At 43.4% G+C, this 20251-nt stretch overlaps 1 protein-coding gene across 3 annotated transcripts in view; it reads right to left on the reverse strand.

The window, feature by feature from the left end:
- LOC122559492 (DENN domain-containing protein 5B-like) overlaps positions 1-20251 on the reverse strand; it is a 359734-nt gene that overhangs the window by 129734 nt on the left and 209749 nt on the right. For all 3 annotated transcript variants that reach the window (XM_043708993.2, XM_043708996.2, XM_043708995.2), the window contains one exon: positions 6497-7036. In XM_043708993.2, the coding sequence (XP_043564928.2) occupies positions 6497-7036 (540 nt within the window). The remainder of the gene's footprint in view (positions 1-6496; positions 7037-20251) is intronic.

The raw sequence follows: 20251 nt of genomic DNA on the forward strand, positions 1-20251 counted from the left end.
TATTTACCCGATCCATGCCTCTCATGATGTTATAAATCTCTAGAAGCTCACTACTCAGCCTCCGATGCTGCAAGGAAACAGCCCCAGCCTCTACCTATAGCTGAAATCCTCCAACCTTGGCAACTTCCTTGTAAATGTTTTGTGAACCCTTTCAAGTTTCACAACATCTTTCCGCTAGGAGGGAGACCACAATTGAAAACAGTATTCCAAAAGTGGCCTAACCAATGTCCTGTACAGCCACAACATGACACCTCAACTTCTATACTCTATGCACTGACCAATAAAGGAAGGCATACCACACGCCTTCTTCACTATTCTATCTGCCTGCAACTCCACTTTCAAAGAACTATGAACCTGCACTCCAAGGTCTCTTTGTTTAGCAACACTCCCCAGGACCTTAGCATTAAGTGTATAATTCCTGCCCTGATTTGCCTTACCAAAATACAGCATTTTACATTTATCAAAATTAAACTTCATCTGTCACTCTTTGGTCCATTGGCTCATCTGATCAAGATCCCGTTGTAGTCTGGTAATATTCTTCGCTGTCCACCACACCTCCTATTTTGGTGTCATCTGCAAACTTAATAAATATACCTCCAATGTTCACGTCCAAATCATTTATATAAATGATGAAACACAGTGGACCAACACTGATCCTTGTGGCGCTCCACTGGTCACAGGCCTCCAGTCTGAAAAATAACCCTCCACCACCATCCTCTGTCTCCTGCCAGTTCTGTATCCAAATGGCTAGTTCTCCCTGTATTCCATGAGATCTAACCTTGCTAATCAGTCTCCCATGGGGAACCTTGCCGAATGCCTTACTGAAGTCCATATAGATCACGTTCATTGCTCTGCCCTCATCAATCCTCTTCATTACTTCTTCAAATAACTCAATCAAGTTCATGAGACATGATTTCCCATGCACAAAGCCATGTTGACTATCTCTGATCAGTCCTTGCCTTTCCAAATACATGTAAATCCTGTCTCTCAGGATTCCCTCCAACAACTTGCCCACCACCGATGTCAGGCTCACCGGTCTATAGTTTCCTGGCTTGTCCACCTTTCTTAAACAGTAGCACCACGTTTGCTAACCTCCAATCTTTCGGCACCTCACCTGTGACTATCGATAATAGAAATATCTCAGCAAGGGGCCAACAATCACTTCCCTCGCTTCTCACAGAGATCTCGGGTACACCTGATCAGGTCCTGGGGATTTATCCACCTTTATGCATTTCAGACATCCAGCACCTCTTCCTCTGCAATATGGACATTTTTCAAGATGTCATCATCTATTTCCCCACATTCTATGTCTTCCATGTCCTTCTTCACAATAAACACTGATCCAAAATACCCATCTCCTGCAGTTCCACACATAGGTTGCCTTGCTGATCTTTGAGGGGCCTTATTCTCTCCCTAGTTACCTTTTTATCCTTAATGTATTTATGAAATCCCTCTTGATTCTCCTTAATTCTATTTGCCAAAGCTATCTCATGTCCCCTTTTTACCCTCCTGATTTCCCTCTTAAGTATACTCCTACTTCCTTTATACTCTTCGAAGGATTCACTTGATCTATCCTGTCTCTACCTGATATATGCATCTGTCTTTCCCTTAACCAAAAACTCAATTTCTCTCATCATTCAGCATTCCCTAGCCTTTCCCTACCAGCCTAGCCTTTCACCCTAACAGGAATATACTGTGTCTGGACTCGCGTTATCTCATTTTTGAAGGCTTCCCATTTTCCAGCCGTCCCTTTATCTGCAAACATCCACTCCCAGACAGCTTCTTGCCTAATACCATTTAAATTGGCCTTCCTCCTAAAACTTTACACCTCTCACATCCACCTCAAGTCTCTGACTTTACCCATTAGTTTACAGGTTAGTTACACCTCCTTATCCCACCCTGTTTAAATGCATTTATGGCATGAACTGCTGTCTGTAGTAGTGAATTCCACTATGTAAGCATTGTTTGGCTAAATGCATTGCATTTAGAAGTGATTCTCTCATTTCTATAGATCCAGCTCTGGTCTCTCCTACCAGTGAAAACATCTTCTCTACATCTAATCTATCTTTTATAACCTCAATCCAGTCATCTATCAGTCCTCCCTTTTCTTGGGGAAACAGAGCCACAAGCACATTGACCAGTACAATGACCAATCTTACTGGTGGCAGGACCAGTTTTAGCTACAGGTCCCAAATTCCACAGTGCTTCACTGGTCCAGTACTACTTGTTTTTACCTCTGTGCGACCTTTGCTGATGGATACAACCTTATGGTTATTCCAGATGGCAAACTGTATCCTTGGACGTTGAAACAATCCCCACAAAGAATTGCATGAGTGTATGCCTGGTTAATGTTCACACAACCAAAAGCAGGTTGCTGACTGTGGGGCCTCAATGTGTACAAAAGCAGTGTTTGCTTGCAAAAGTGGCTCCTCTATTCTTGCCTTGCTTCGGATTCCATTCCACATGATGCACGGAAAGGGGAGAAACGGGAAAACCCCACTGTCCACCTCAGCATCTGGACCTATCAAATCGTCCATTGGATTGTTCCTTTGGGAAGTGGGGAACCTGAGTTTGCTACAACAGTCAGTTCCCTCTCTAAAACCATCCCAGTTTGTGAGTTCACCAGCTCTCCCATGAAGTGGTAAAAGCGAAACTACTCAGTTATGCTGTTGGTTTGAAGCTATGATAAATCTTTGTGTGGAGGAGAGCATTTCTACCCCAGAGCTAAATGTGACTTGTAGTTAATTTGCACCTGTGGCCCACGGTTCCACTGTTTCAGTTTAATTAGGTTGTGCTCCAGATTGCTCCAACATTTCACACCTTCAATATATTTATTCAGCCAGCTCCTTTCTAGGATGAACAGCCCAGTTACAGCATCCTTTCAATTGTATCCTTCATATTTGTACTGACAACAGCAGGTGACAGAACAATGAAGCATCAAAGGAGGCCATTTTGGCCCATCATGCCCAGTGTCATTCTATCTATTTAGACCCAATGCATAGATCTACAGCCCTCTAACTCCTTTTAAAAAAAAGAAATTATAACCAATTCCCTTTTGAAAAGCTAATGTTGACTCTGCTTTCACCATCCCTTCAGGCAGAGGATTCTGGACTGGAACAACTCAGAGTAAAGCAATGTTTCCTCCAAAGTCACTGGCTCTAATGCTAGTTACCGGTGATCAAACCACCTGTCAGTGAATGGACATAGTTCCTCCCCCATTTACCCGACCAAAATCCCACATCCCATTCTGCAATCATAGCTATTACTTCAATTGGCCAACTGTCTCTTCATCCCCTTAGCATTTCACTTTGCAGGGCCAATAGTTTGGATGGCTGCTGAAGTAAGTTCAGACGGTTTATCACAATGGTGGAGCTCAGAATAGAGTCATAGAGATGTACAGCATGGAAGCAGACCCTTCAGTTCAACCCGTCTATGCCAACCAGATATTCCAACCCAATCTAATCCCATCTGCCAGCACCTGGCCCATATTCCTCCAAACCCTTCCTATTCACATACCCATCCAACTGCCTCTTAAATGTTGCAATTGTACCAGCCTCCACCAATTCCTCTGGCAGCTCATTCCATACACATACCACCCTCTGCATGAAAAAGTTGCCCCTTAGGTCTCTTTTATATCTTTTCCCTCTCACCCTAAACCTATGCCCTCTAGTTCTGGACTCTCCAACCCCAGGGAAAAGACTTTGCCTATTTACCCGATCCATGCCCCTCATAATTTTGTAAACCTCTATAAGGTCACCCCTCAGCCTCTGATGCTCCAGGGAAAACAGCCCCAGCTTGTTCAGCCTCTCCACATTGCTCAAATCCTCCAACCCTGGCAACATCCTTGTAAATCTTTTCAACTGTACCAGTCTCAGATTGATCTCTTTCCTCAATATCTTCCTGGGTCCCACCCCCCCCCAAACTTACTAGTTTAAATCCTCCTGAGCAGCTCTAGCAAATTTCCCTCCCAGTATATTAGTCCCCTTCCAATTTAAGTGCAATCTGTCCTTCTTGTACAGGTCACTTCTACCCTAAAAGAGATTCCAATGATCCAAAAACGTGAATCCTTCCCCCATACACCAGCTCCTCAGCCATGCATTCATCTGCTCTATCCTCCTATTCCTGCCCTCACTAGCTCATAGCACCAGGAGTAATCCAGACATTACTACCCTTGAGGACCTCCTTTTTAAATTTCTGTCTAGCTCTCTGTAATCTCCCTTCAGAATCTCCACCCTTTCCCTTCCTATGTCATTGGTTCCAATGTGGACAATAACCTCCTGCTGGCCCCCCTTGAGAATATTGAGGACATTCTGCATCATCTCTCAGACATCCTTGATCCTGGCACCAGGGAAGCAACACACCATTCTGCTTTTTCGCTGCTAGCCACAGAAACGTCTGTGTGTACCTCGAACTGGAGAATCCCCTAACACAATTGATCGCTTGGAACCCGACGTACTCCTCATTGCATTAGAGCCAGTCTCAATACCAGAAACTTGGCTGTTTGTGCTACATTCTTCTGAGAATCCATCACCCCCTACATTTTCCAAAACAGCATACCTGTTTGAAATGGGTATATCCACAAAAGCTCTAGTTGCCTACCTCTCTTACCCTTCCTGGAGTTAACCCATCTATGTGACTGCATCTGAGACTTTCCCCCCTTCCTATAACTGCCATCCATCACATACTGTTGCTGTTGCAAATTCCTCATTGCTTCTAACTGTTTCTCCAACCGATCCATTCGATCTGATAAGATTCGCAGCCAGCAGCATTTATGGCAGATATAATCTGCAGTAACCCTTAAACTCTCTATAAGTTCCCACATCTGACAAGAAGTACATATCCCTCTATTAAAGGCCATTTTTCCTCCTTCACAATCTACAGACCCAGAAAATAACACCGTCTTATTCCTCTACAAACACTGCCCCAGGTTAAGTTAATAGTTATGGCTTATATTTTAAGTTTAATGATGAGACATATCTCCAAAAACATATAATCAAGAAAGAACCTACTCTACTCACTACTGCACATTCTCTGTAGGCCACACTTAAAACAACAATTAACCTATCTGATTCTGTGATGTGAACTTCGCCCAACAGTTCCTCCAAGATCAGTTGTGAATCTCACTGTTTGTTAATTTTTCCAGATGCACTCCGGTGTCCAGTGATATATGAATTCAAACAGCAAAAGCAGTAACTGTGCAGGTTCTCTCTCTCTCTCTCTCTCTCTCTCTCTCTCCTGCACTGACCTCACCATGTGCTTCCTTTGTCTGTTCTTCTCCCTTTTAAAGCTGCTGTTGTTTTGACTTTTTTTTTCCAAAGTTTGACAGGGTTTTAGGAAATTGGAATTGGATACACACTTGGAAATGAAGTGTTTGACGTCTAAGAATCAGAAATGCACCCGGGCCACCCATGGGTGATTGAGGTGCTATAACCAATCTGTAAATTTAACCTAACTCCACTCACAGGTTCAGGGTATGTAAAATTGAAGGGAAAGGGGAGAGGCTTTTTGAGATGTTTGGCCCTGTTTCCAGGAATCATACCTGAACTGGAATCATGCTGTGTCACCTCAACATGTCAGCCACAGTCTCTTGCATTCACTGACTCCCAGAATAGGCTGGCATTCTACATTCACGCCTACCATTCACTGACTCCCAGAATAGGCTGGCATTCTACATTCACGCCTACCATGGGTTTGTTGCAATCCTTTATGTAATAGGTGGTACTGGTTGGCAGTGGCCCAAGCAAAATAGGATGCAATTCATCGGCAAATGGTAATTTCACGGTATGAATACTGAACCTTAGCTTAACTTGCACATTTATGAACTGAATGTTGCCAATGTGGGTTTTGAACCTTGCTATTTTTTGAACCTCTGAGCCTCTAGCTTAGTCCAGCCACTGTTGTCCCTGTATTATCCCATAGCAGACAGTACTGTGCCCACGTCCCCTGTATGTCCTAAATTATAACAGCAATCACACTTCAAAGGGTATTTCATTGAATCATAGAATCGCTACAGTGCAGATGGAGGCCGTTCAGCCAGTTGAGTCTGCACTGACGCCCTGAAGGGGATTCCACCTAGGCCCACCTTATCCCCATATTTCCCATGGCTAACCCACCTAACCTACACATTCCTGGACACTAATGGGACAATTTAGCATGGCCAATCCACCGAACCTGCAGATTGTTGGACTGTGGGAGGAAAGCCGCGCAGACACGGGGAGAACGTGCAAACTCCACAGAGTCAGGAATCGAACCTGGAGTCCTAATGCTGTGACGCAGCAATGCTCACTGCTGAGCCACCATGCTGCCCTTTCTTTGTCCGTTTTGGACATTAATAGATATACTATCATGAAAGTGAAGTGCTTTGAGAGGTCTTGGGTCAATGAGAGATGCTCTATCTTAGAAAGCAGCACAGGTGATAGAAGCCAGGCTAGCTGTACCTCTGACATTGCGAAGGGGTGGAACAATGTACACTTGTGGGCAGGACGAGAGTGACTACCTTGTCGAAATTCTGCATCTGCTCCCGATTGGTGAGCCAAGCGTCCATGTCCTGAGTGGGCTGGATGACGAAGGCCTCGTAGTCAGCAAACATCTGGGTGAAGCGATTGGCGAACACTTCACGGAGCTGCACGGTGAGCTTGTAATCCCGCAGCTCATCCTCGCTGCTGTGGCACTTTGTGTCCTTTTCCTTGGCCGCAGCCGGTGGGGCAGTGATCTCCATCTTCTCCACAGCCACCCCGGTGCGCTTGGCCAACGCCTGAAGCCGAGCCAATGTCTCGTTGCCCTTCAGCAGCTCGTACATGTTGATGGTGTTGCCGGTCAGGTTTCCGTTCTTCTTGTCGTTGGCCAGGTCATCCAGTACCAGGTTCTTCAGCTTGGTGGCGCTCTCGCTGCAGTGCAGGTTTCCCTCGGGTGGGATCCCAAACTGCAGCAGCACCTCAGAGATCTCCTGGATAAACTCCAGCTTGTTCGGGAACTGTGGGAAGTCCTCTGGCAGCTCGATGAAGTGGTTGTCAATGTCCACAAAGCACAGATTGGCCTGCGAGGGGAAAATCGAGAAAAGAAAGCAGTGAGAATTCTCGCTTTGCTCCATACAAATAAGACTCCACCACTTAGACACTGGAATTCACAACATTCCAATGACTGCTCTACCACTCAATAATTTAGGAATTCACCTCAGCAAGGATTTGGAAAAAGGACTTCTTTATTTTGTAACGCAGAGGCTTGGTATGGAAATAGAGGGCTTTTCTCTAAGACTGCCAGAGAAATTATCCATTCCTCTATTTCAGTTTTCAGGAGTCTCTTGATAAAGGCTTTTTATGTGGAAGGTATTTGCTCAAGTTCACCTCCCCACAACATTTCTACCTATTCACAATCAAATGACAATACCGTTCTGATCTGGTCGACAGGAACCCCAACAAAGAGCTCCAAGAGGGGTGTGGGTGCAGTTCAACTTCATGTACTGGTCCTCAGTGTGGGTCATTTTGAAGCCCCTCTCCCCTTCAGGATCTTAGCTTGGGGATTCCAGCCTAATCCACAAGCTGAGCCTTGAGTAAGTCAGCACAGAGTTTATTGGATAAGTCAATAAACTACTATTGGCTGATTTAAGTGGGGGTCTGAAGTTGCAATGGGAAGGAAGAGAGGCTGATATACTGGAGGAGTCATAAGTCAGCAACTGGTGGTTAGATTTGACCTGATTGCATTCTGTGACTTGCCTGTCCAGCCGGAAAATTTCCAGCCATTATCTATACAATACATAAGACACTTGGGTAACTGTCCAGACTGCTATTGCTAGCTATCAGGGGATTGATTGTGTCCACTTTTGGCTTGGAATTTCTCTTAGTGCTGCCGATCACCCTGTTTTTAATCAACTTAACGAGCATTGTGCTCCTTGGGAGTCACTGTTCACCAAAAAACCTGGGATTGCATGATCTGCCACCCCTCATTTCACCTGCAATGGTTAAAAACTCATCAAATGGGCATTAAAACCTTCCGAGGATGAATCAAGCACCTTATGAGCTGCAGTTTATATCGCACAAGATGATTGGGTTTACTGTCCCCAAGAGTAAAGATGGTGGAAACAAATCTTAATAAGCCTGAGAACCAGTCATTCTCCAGTAATGAAACATATTATCTTGAAGTACGTCAAGGTTAAAATAAAAATGAAGCTGGAGATTCAAAGATTCAGTCGTCAAGAATTGGATTTAAAGACCCATGGGCTCCCACTGAAATCGCTTTCATTATATGATACCCTGTCATCTCTCTTACACTGTGGATGTAATTCACCAATCACTTACTCTGCTGTCTCAGGCACATTACAAAGTGGGTCCACTATCGTTCACCCTTTCATTAGTTTCCCTTTCATTAGTGAACTATGTGGTCAAGATGAGGGATACCAACATAGCAGTGACAGCACTATGGCCTTCCATTCATCTCATCTGAAATTTGATTCCAGGGGACAACTGTTAAAGTTGGTTGCCGCAGGTCAGGCGCAGAGCCAATGGACTAGCCAATGGATTCACAGATTCGCCATCGGTGTAACTCGACAAGACATCGTGGATGCCAGGAAGCTGGCATTAATACACAGCCACATTCACTCATTTCGGATAAACCAAATGAACTTCCTTGCCCCAATGGTCTCCAGTCCAAAGTGTCCCCCATCTATGTCAAGGCTCTAAGCCCATTCCCCTACCTCATGTTCTGAGTGGGAGACCAGGTCAAATCTGGACCAAGCTGTGCCATAACTTCCTGCTGTGATCCCAGGCTTGAGACTCCTCAACTCATTTAACATCTGCTACTTAACCCCAAGCCGGCATGAGGTGATGTTCCACCACCCAGAGGTCATACAGTCATAGAGTCATACAGCTTCAGTCCAACCAGTCCGTGCTGATCATAATCCCAAACTAAACTAGTCCCACCTGCCCACCCTTGGCCCATATTCCTCTAAACGTTTCCCATTCATGAACTTATTCAAATGTTTTTTAAATGTTGTAACTGTACCCACAAATCCACCACTTTCTCTGATAGTTCATTCCACACACAAACCACTTTCTTGCAAAAAGTTGCCGCTTTTTAAGTCTTTCTCCTCTCACCTTAAAAATTCACCCCCTAGCTTTGAACTGTTCCAGCCAAGGGGAAAATAACTATTGTCATTATCTTATCTATGCCCCTCATAAATTTTATAAACCTCAATAAGGTCAACCCTCAACATCCCACACTCCATTAGAAAAAGTCCTCAAACCCTCCATACCAAGCAGTCACCCTGGTATATCTCTTCTCTTCTAAACCCTCTCTAGTTTATTAATATCCTTCCTGTAGCAGGGCAACCAGAACTGCACACAATATTCCACAAGAAGCCTCACCAAATCCTGTACAACTTTAACATGATATCCCAATACTCAAAGTTCTGAGCAATTAAGGTAAGTGCGTTAAACGCCTTCTTAATCACCTTGCCTACATGTGACGCAAATTTCAAAGAATTGTGTACCGATGATAGGTAGCTTACTTGATTTCTATGCCTGTTCACATAGAGTGACAATGTGAGATTGACTGGACATGAAACATTCAGCAGCATGAAAGGTGATTCCCTTAGAGATGGGGTCAGAGTGGTAATGTTAGAAGATTTGTCTGTCTGAGGCAGAAAAAGCTTTCCGGACAGTCTCAAAGTGACCCAACACAGAGTTGTGAACACAGCCCAATCCATTGCATAAGCCAACCATCCATCTGCTGACTCCATCTCCAATTCCCACTGCCCCGGGAAAGCAGCCAACATCATCAAAGACCCCTCCCACCCTGGTTATACTCTCTTGCAACCTCTTCCATCGGGCAGATGATCTATAAGTTTGAATATACGTAGGAACAGATTCAAGAACAGCTTCTTCCCAGCTGTTATCAGACTTTTGAAAAGACCTGTCAAATGTTTATGTTGATCTCTCTCTCTCCCTGCACTTTCTCTGCGGCTGTAACACTGTATTCTGCACTCTGTTCTGCTAACCTGATGTACTTTGTATAGTATGATCTGCCTGTAGAGCACACAAAACAATACTTTTCACTGTATCTCGGTACATGTGACAACATTAAAATCAAATCAAATCAAAAGTAATCTGACACTGCCTAGTTAATACTGAACATGTACCAATACTGACACATTGGCTGATTCAATGTAATTTGTCCTTTGGACCAAGTCTCTCCAATTAGCATGACCTCTTCCAACAACAGATACTAATTCACTCCAAATGTATCTAACTCAAAAGATAGTGCTTGCCCCAAACTCACTCTGGCTTACGAAGAGTCAGAATTTATAGTCTCTATGAGTTATAACCAGAAAATGCTCCTGTGGGTTTAGCCAGTCTGGTGCCATCATCACTATCACGGGCACATGTAGTGCCTGCTCTCTTGATGTCACAATTGGCAAACTCACTGCCCTATTTGAATCTGGAAGATTAGTAGATCAATACTATTTTCGCCGGATGGCACAAGGGGCACATTGTTCATGTGGAAAAGAACATTAGGCCAATCTTCTTGCTGTCAATCATTATCCAGCATCTGCAAGATGTCCACTCATGGATACATTGTGAGGAAAGGGGAGGATCCCCTTACAACAGCGTGACCAATCTTGCCTGACCTTGTGCATGAAGACAGATCAAATGGGTGCATATTAAAGGGCACTGGATTCCCAGGTTAACATACCCAATGAGCAATGACTGCATTTCACAGCAATTCACTGTATGTGCAGCAATGTCAGGTGTAAGTGCTAGACATTATAAGCTAGTGTCAAGCAGAGGCCAGGTCTATCTTACTCTGTACGGCACAATCTTCATTGCCTTCAGGAGACAAGGAGAGAAAATTGGCAAAAAATAGCTAAATATCTATTCATAACCACTATCAATAACATGCTGTGTCTGTTAAATGGCTGCACTCCATGTTAATAGCCACTTTAGTTAAATAGAAATATCAAGACAGGCCCAGACTGATGACTTAATTGAGACCTCCAGGGGATTTTGGGGTGTTGCAGTATTTTATTTGGTTTCCATAATGACCACTTAGTGTTCAAGTTAGAATCAGGCATGGTTGAGTTAATATTTCCTGGAATTAACAGGAGGCAAAGGCAATAAGCAAATCACAGGAGTCCCTTGGAATTGAACAAAAGGTAGAACACATCGGGGGTAGGGTCGGTGAGTACTGGATACTGTCTGCCTTAGCCCCTAAAAGGCCATTCTTTGAAGATAGAGGTTTATAAAATTGTGAGGGGTATAAATAAGGTTGATGGGAGGTGTCTTCTCCCAAGGGTGGGGTATTTAAAGTCTAGGGATTGAGAGGAGAGAGATTTTAAAGAGACATGAAGGGCACTTTTTTTACACAGAGAGTAGTTCACCTGTGGAATGAACATCCTGAGGAAGTGGTGAATGTGGGTACATTTAAAACACTTTGAAAAGTACAAGAATGTAGGTACATGAAGGTAAGCATGAAGACAGGGGATATTAGAAGACTATTTGACTGTCGCAGCACCACAGCTAAAGCCATTCCTTCTGTCACTCAAAGCTCAGAAACAATTGGTACGGTCAATCAGGAGTTGTTGGACTTTAAGCAGCAGCAGCAATCCAATCTGAGCCTCTCCTGAACTCCAGAGCACGGAGGACAACTCTTGCCCCCCACCCCACCCCCACCCCCCCCTTAACCATTAGGGGCAGGAATTGTAAGAATGACTTTTGAGCAAGCGAGGGAGGAACTGGAATGTGGGGGGATGATATGGTCTCCCTCAAGTTGGGATGGAACACAAGCTCAAGACCTAGGCTTGTCAGTGGTCTCAAAATCAAACCATAACCATCACATTTTTAACAAGATGAGTGGAATTTTTTAAGGGAGTTATTATTACACATTTTGTATACATTAGCATTTGATTTCAAATGTCTCATATTCATCCCAAAGGACAATGCAAGCTGCAAACATTTTCAAAAAGTATTTATAGTAACAATTCAAATACTTCATCTATTCTTTTCCAATTAATTTGCACGGAACCAGACTAAAATAAATAAAACATAAATAAATTTCACTGAATCAAAATAAATACACCAGCCGAGAATCTTAGTTGAAAAAATGTGAGTGCTGAAAAGTGACTAAGTTTTGAAGATAATTGAAAACCTTATTCATGTTTTTTTTAAATAGAACCATCAACACAATCTATTGATTTAATTAGGACCAAAATAAATACAAGTCAATGATATTCATATGAAAGGAGCATAAAGTCAGAGAATTAAATGCTGACCTCTTTTATTATGGAGTCAAAGAGTCATACAGCACAGAAACAGACCCTTCGATCCAACCAGTCCGTGTCAACCACAGTCTCAAACTCAACTAGTCCCACCTACCTGCACTTGGCCCATTTCCCTCCAAACTTTTCCTTTTCTTGTACTTTTCAAAGTGTTTTAAATGTACCCACATTCACCACTTCCTCAGGATGTTCATTCCACGGGTGAACTACCCTCTGTGTAAAAAAAGTGCCCTTCATGTTTCTTTAAAATCTCTCTCCTCTCAATCCCTAGTCTTTAAATACCCCACCCTTGGGAGAAGACACCTCCCATCAACCTTATTTATACCCCTCACAATTTTATAAACCTCTACGGTCACCTCTCAATCTTCTTTGCTCCAATGAAAAAGTCCCAGCCTATCCAGCCTCTCCTTATAACTCAAACCTTCTATACCCAGGAACATCCTGGTAAATCTCTTCTGAACCCTCTCTAGCTTAATAATATCCTTCCGATAACACGTTAACCAGACATTACAGCGCTCTTCAGTCTTCGATGTTGCGTTGACGTTTGAAACCAATCTAAAGCCCATCTAACCTATATTTTCCATTATCATCCACATACTTATCCAATGACCATTTAAATGCCCTTAACATTACCTAGGTGTTGCAGGTAAGGCATTCCACATCCCTACTATTCTTTGAGTAAAGAACCTACATCTGGTATCTATATCTATATCAATATCTCAGGACCTATATCTATCGCCCCTCAAATTAGAACTATGTCTCCTCGTGCTAGCCATCACCATCCACAGAAAAAGGCTCTCACTGTCCACTCTATCTAATTCTCTAATCATCTTGTATGCCTCTATTAAGTCACCTTCTTCTCTCTAACAAAAACAGTCTCAAGTCCCTCAGCCTTTCCTCATAAGACCTTCCCTCCATACCTCTATGCCCTTTCTAATGCTTCCACATCCTTCCTATAATGAGATAACCAGAACTGTATGCAATACTCCAAGTGCGGCCTCACCAGAGTTTTGTACAGCTGCAGCATGACCTCATGGCTCTGAAACTCAATCCCTCTACCAATAAAAGCTAACACACCATATGCCTTCTTAACAACACTATCAACCTGGGTGGCAACTTTCAGGGATCTATGTACGTGGGCACTGAGATCTCTCTGCTCATCTACACTACCAAGGACCTTAACACTACCAAGGACCTTAACATTAGCCCAGTACTCTGTATTCCTGTTCCTCCTTCCAAAGTGAATCACCTCACACTTTTCCGCATGAAATTCAATTTGCCACCTCTCAGCCCAGCTCTGCAGCTTATCTATGTCTCTCTGTAACCTGCAACAACCTTCAGCACTATCCACAATTCCATCAACACAATGAAGCCTAAAAGAAAGAAGTCATTAAGCACCAATTCCACGTGACTTAAAGTAGAATTTGTACATCAATCATAGCTTTGCTCTTCTGCATTCTGGTTATTAATGCAGAGAACAAGAGAAGGGAGAGCAGATTGGACTAAATCACCTTCAGGAAATGATCAGAATTCATATCCTGACCTTTGCCAGCAGGTATTCACTGAATTCTACAATTGGCCCAGAGGCCATTCAGCCCAACATGCCTGTGAATTGGCATTTGAAGATCAATCAATCCCATTCCTCTGCTCCCACCCCAGGGCCTGCACTGGCCTCAGCTCCTGGAAAGCCTCAACTTTAATGTTCTCATCCCTATTCTCATTTCCCTTCAAGGTCTGTGTGTTTTTCCCTGCTCGACCACTGGCTGCCTTGTCTCAAGCTGTCTAGGCATCAACATTTGGAACAGCCTTCCAACATCCCTCCAGCTGCTCCTTTATATACCCATCCCTTGGACTAAACGTTTCATCATTTGTTCGAATTTCCTCTCAGGTGGCCTAGTATCGAATTTTGTTTGATGAAGCTTCTGTGAAGTGCCTTGGAGCATTTTAGGGAATGGCCTGCCTGCAACAGTAGTAGTCTTGCCGACTTTAAGGGCATTTAAATGGCATTGGGTATGCATATGGATAATAATGGAACGGTGTCGGTTAAATGGGCATCAGATTATTTTCACAGGTCAGTGCAACATCGAGGGCCGAAGGGCCTGTACTGTGCTATAACATTCTATGTTCTATTCAATGCAAGTTATTAATGTACATTCTGTATCCTCTAAGCTAGGCTTGTCCAACAGGCAGCCCAGAACAGCTCCTGCCAAGCTATTCATATAAAATACCAATAATGCGGCTGGTAGATTTTGCAAGAAGCTGCTCCTCCAATCAGAGACCATCCCTCTCCTGCATTTGCTGTGGATAACAGGGAGACCATCAGCTGCGAGACAGAAACTGTCTGCAACTGGAGCAGAGAGTTGCACAGTGAGTGCTTTCACTCAAAACCAGGGCTGGAGCCACAACTGAGAGTCTGAGGGAATGGAGAACAGCGAGGGTTACATGGTGAACTGGGGAAGAAGGGAAATATGAGTCAGCAGGGCTGGTCAGGGGAGATGGGAAATCTCCCAATCATGGTGGCTGTAGCAACAACATAGCCCAGGACTCAGTGAGCAGGGGGGAAGTGCGTGTTGGCACCATCACAGTCACAGGTTGTGCCTCTCAGTGATACAGGTCAGTGATATTGATCAGCGAGCTCTCGCGGGTCTGAATGAGTGAATGACAGTGGACGTGAATGATGGGGAGAGTGAGTGAGTGACAGTGGGCATGAGTGAATGATTGACTGAGTGAGTGAGTGGATGAGTGAGTGAATGAACGAGGGTGGGACTTAGTGAGTGAGTGAATGAGGGTGGGCGTGAGTGAGTGAATGAATGAGAATGGGTGTCAGCTGATGAAAGTGGATGGGTGTCAATGAGTAAGTGAATGTCGCTGACTGTGGTAACTGAGTTGGTAAGCGAACGCTGATATATGTACCAGTAAATAAGTGAATGCTTGTGGTCATATGTGAGAGTGAATGTGTGTATGGTTGAATTGATACAGGTGTGTGTGTGTGAGAGAGAATGCATGTGAGCTGTAAAATGACTTATGTGTGGTGAGTGAACATATGTTCGTAGGTAAGTGAATGTGTGAGGTGGTTGGCTGTGTGGATGGATGTACAAATGGTTGGGAGAGTGTGGAGAAAGTGAAACTGAGCCAAACATACAACCATCCTTTCCCTCCTCTTCCTCTTCGGAAAACCCATCCACCAAGAAGGAGAGGAGGGAATAAACCAAGACGGAAAGGCAATCCACTGCACTCCTCAGTCCCATGTGGAATCTGTCATGGCAGACTCCCAGTGTGCCCCACGAGTGGCGAACCAAGGTCAGTATCAATGAAACCCAGCTCCTTAGCTCAGCCCAGTCCCCATCTCCTGCCCTGAAATCAGGACATGAGGTCCAGTCTGTCTCTCTCTCTCCCTCTCTCTCTCTCTCTAGCTCAGCTTCTTTACATGGGAAACCAACAACAACAACAAAAAAAAGTTTTTATTAGTTAGCTTGGCTGCTTGGCACTATGATGGTTATTAATCATTCATTTTAATTAATTATTAATTGCTTTGGAATCGTTTATTTCCTGAAATTCCTGTTTCCTGTCATTACAATGGTTATCTTTCTGAAATTTGCTTACCAGTCCGCATATGAAAAGTACTGAGCTGTGCCCCTCCACATGAACGTTATGGACACCCTGCTGTAAAGATTAGCACAACAGTTTGTTACTGCTCCCAAGGTTGCTCGTGAAAGATGGCTAGGCGGAAGTGGGTACTGCAGATGCTGGAGATCAGAGTCAAGATTAGAGTGGCGCTGGAAACGCACAGAAGGTCAGGCAGCATCTGAGAAGCAGAAAAACCGATGCTTCAGGCAAAAGCCCCTCCTGTTGAAGGGCTTTTGTCCGAAACATCTATTTTCCTGCTCCTCGGATGCTGCCTGACCTGCTGTGCTTTTCCAGCACCACTCTAATCCTGCTCGTGAAAGATCACTGGTGAAGAAAGGTTGCCGTGGTAGCTAACCATTACTCTCTCAAGGCTTCCACATCTCTCTGATATGTTGGTGTAGCCTCACCAAAAATTTGCTGCTCTTCACAATTGAGCACTGACCCTCAACTCCAATTCAAATCAATTATACACCAAGGGGTGAGGTCGTTACGGTGTTATTCCACGAGGTATACACCTCATTAAAACCGATTCCAATCCAAGAATTGGATCTAGCCAAACCCATTCTTCATTAGTCAACCAGTTTTCCATCGATCCAACTTTATTCCCATTTATAGCCATTCCACTCATCGGGAGAGATCAACTCGTACTTGTAAAAGGAGGAATGAGAGAGATGGCAAATGCAAGTGTTGTTTTGGATAATAGTTCTGAAAGGGTTAATTTTGGAAACTGCATTAACTCCACTCAATCTGACAATTTAATTACCTTGAGGTGGAGAGTTTAGTTTCAGATCCCATTGGAGACAGATGCAACATCATTGTTTCCTGATCATCCTAATTATAGAGACATGGAGTCAGAGATGTACAGCATGGAAACAGACCCTTCAGTCCAACATGTCCATGCTGACCAGATATCCCAACCTATTTGCCAGCACTTGGTCCATATCCTTCTAAACCCTTCCTATTCATATACCCATCCAGATGCCTTTTAAATGTTGTAATTGTAGCAGTCCCCACCACTTCCTCCGGTAGCTCAGTCCATACACATACCACTCTGTGTGAAAAAGGTGCCATTTAGTCCCCTTTATATCTTTCCCCTCTCACCCTAAATTTTATGCCATCTCGTTCTGAACTCCCTCCATCCCAGGGAAAAGACTTTGTCTATTTATCCTATCCATGCCTCTCATGATTTTATAAACCTCTATAAGGTCACCCCTCAGCCTCCAATACTCCAGGGAAAACAGTCCCAGCCTATTCAGCCTCTCCCTATAGCTCAAATCCCCCAACCCTGGCAACATCCCTGTAAATCTTTTCTGTACACTTTCAAGTTTCACAACATCCTTCCAAAAGGAAGGAGACCAGAATTGCATGCAACATTCTAAATGTGGCTAACCAATGTCCTGTACAGCCACAACATGACCTCCCAACTCCTGTACTAAATACTCTGACCAATAAAGGAAAGCATACCAAACACTTTGGCGACTGAATCTAACAAGTCAATATAACTTGTAAATATTTTTAATCTACTTGTTTAGAAACATTAGGATAGGTTTAAGCTAGTCCTTCTAGCCTGGAGGTTAATGGTATCATTGAACCACTACAGACCTTAAGGAAACTTGAGCCTATGCCAGATTTCCTAACTATCCTGTTGCACAAACAAGTAACCATTCTTGTTAAGGCTTGGTGGTGATTCATCCTCAACCATATAGGCTCTTATAGAGTCAAACAGCACGGAAACAGACCCTTCAGTCCACTTTGTCCATGCTGACTAGATATTCTAAATTAATCTAGTCCCATTTGCCAGCATTTGGCCTATATCCCTCTAAACCCTTTCTATTCATATACCCATCCAGATGCCTTTGAAATTCAATTGTACCAACCTGTATCACTTCCTCTAGCAGCTCGTTCCATACACACACCACCCTCTGTTGGAAAAAGCTGTCCTTTAGGTCCCTTTTAAATCTTCCTCCTCTCACCTTCAACCCACACCCTCTAGTTTTGGACTCCCCCATTCTGGGAAATGACCTTGGCTATTGACCCTAATCATGCCCCTCATTAGTTTAAAAACCTCTATAAGGTCACCCCCTAGCCCTAGACCCAGTTCAGAATGGAGGAGGGAATTTAAACTGTTTATGTGTTCAATGAGGATTCCACACCAACCATTTTTTAAAAAATCATTCACAGGATGTGGTTGTCACTGACGACACAATTACCTATTCTCAATCCATTGAACTGAATGGCTTGCTGATCCATTTAGGAGGGCAGTTAAGAGTCAACTACATAGCTATGGGTCTGGTGTCACGTGAAAGTCAGATCAAGCAAAGGTGGCAGATTTATTCCTCTAAAGGACGTTAGTTAACCACATGGGGTTTTACAAATATTGACCATGGTCATCATTGGACCACCTTTTTAAAAACAATTATTTCACATTTTTAGTGATTTCAGATTTCACCCTCTGCCATCGTAGAATTTGAACTCTTTTATCTCAATCATTTGTCTGAGACTCTAGATTGTTAGTCTCGTAAGTATTACCACAGCCTCTCTCTGGTAGTCATGATTTGGAGATGCCGGTGTTGGACTGGGGTGTACAAAGTTAAAAATCACACAACCAGGTTATAGTCCAACAGGTTTAATTGGAAGCACACTAAGGAGCGTCGCTCCAAAAGCTAGTGTGCTTCCAATTAAACCTGTTGGACTATAACCTGGTGTTGTGTGATTTTTAACTTCCTCTGGTAATGGTTGGTTCCACAGCAAATGTACTAAGGAGGAAGTTCCTCTGTACGGGTTTGGAAATTCAGACTTTCATCCTCAACTCTATGTGCACTTTCTCTATCCTGTTAAGTTCCTGATATATCTCAAGAGAGTCTCTGGCTACCATGCCTGAGGAGTCATGTTTTACAGCTCACCAATGTTAAAAGCATCAGCTTCAATGTAAGACCATCTCGAACACAGATCTCCAGATTTTATCCATCCACACCCCTATGATGTTTATGTAATAATTCTGGAAACTTAATATAAATAAAAAGGATAGCTTATTTCATCATCTCTATTCTCCTCCCTAGAAGGCACAGCGCCTTTATTGTAGTTTCTGAGGTGCCAACAGCTTTCTAGTCCTCCTGCCAGGGTGCCTAGTCTTCACGTTGGACCCGATACTGAAGTGCCTTTAGCACAGCTGTACCTGATGCCATTCTGACTCACTCCTACTGCATTTAGAGACCAATCTAAATCTGCAAATCAGCACTTTAATTGATACTCTGGATTGTGTTCAATACATGTTGGAGAAACAACATTGCCTACTGCTGTTGATATGAGTGAAGGACACACTGCCCAAAGCATTCTATATCACTGTGGAACTCTCACACGGTGAACTGAATAGTACAATCTGAAGGACTCACACACTTTATTGAATTGAGTACATTGTGAAAGACACACACATACTGCAAAGTGCATTCAACATACTGCAAGGCTCTCTCACACTATATTCCATAGTGCAATCTGAGGGAAACATATTCTTTACTGCATTGAGTATATAGTGAAGGACACAAACAGTATATTGCATTCTCCCTTACAGAAAGATAAGACACACTGTGTGCTGCATGATATGGTCTGAAGGACACATTCTTTATTGCACTCAGTACATTGTGAAGGACACATATTCTGTACCATATAGTCTGTGCATCCTTCAGTATGAATTGAATAAAGCGCTGCCGATATCTTGTTTGGTTGTGTAAAGGGGAATAGTTACAGTGATTCATTAGGATCATATATTTATCATGATGTTCTGACAGAACAGTTCCTCAGAGGGTTCACTTCTTCTGGTTTTGGAATACTTATAGTCAGCAGGATGTATTCAGATGAAGAAAAGCCCATTTGACTTCATCCCAGGGACAGCACCACCCGACTAGTACTCAATCTAGCTGCTTCTTAAATTAATTCAGTGCCTAGACGTCAATTGTCCAACCTGATAATCTAGCAATCACATTCTAGTGTACAAAGGTCTCACACACCTTGGTACAGCATGTCCCTGCCCTGACATAGCTCAGTGGTAGCAAGTTCAAATGAACACAGCACATCTGAATGAAGTACAGAATCCTTTACAGATGGAATCCTGTCACGGGTACCATCTTTCAGATGGGCCATTCTAATCAGACCTCTTCATCTATTTTTTTTTTAAATTTCAAAAATATACTTTATTCATATATATTTAATCTATACAATTGGACATGTCATCATTCTGTAAACATTCCATTTCTTTACGTATCGAAACAGGGTAATCATTCATATTCACAGGTTAGTGCGATTACATTGAGCTCAGACGCCAGCAGAGCCCAACTGACTGCGTGGGCCCCCTGTTCTTCT

The sequence above is a fragment of the Chiloscyllium plagiosum genome, unplaced genomic scaffold, assembly GCF_037043375.1.
Source record: "Chiloscyllium plagiosum isolate Xiang-an unplaced genomic scaffold, Cpla_swu_hap1 HiC_scaffold_19, whole genome shotgun sequence".
NCBI lineage: Eukaryota > Metazoa > Chordata > Chondrichthyes > Orectolobiformes > Hemiscylliidae > Chiloscyllium > Chiloscyllium plagiosum.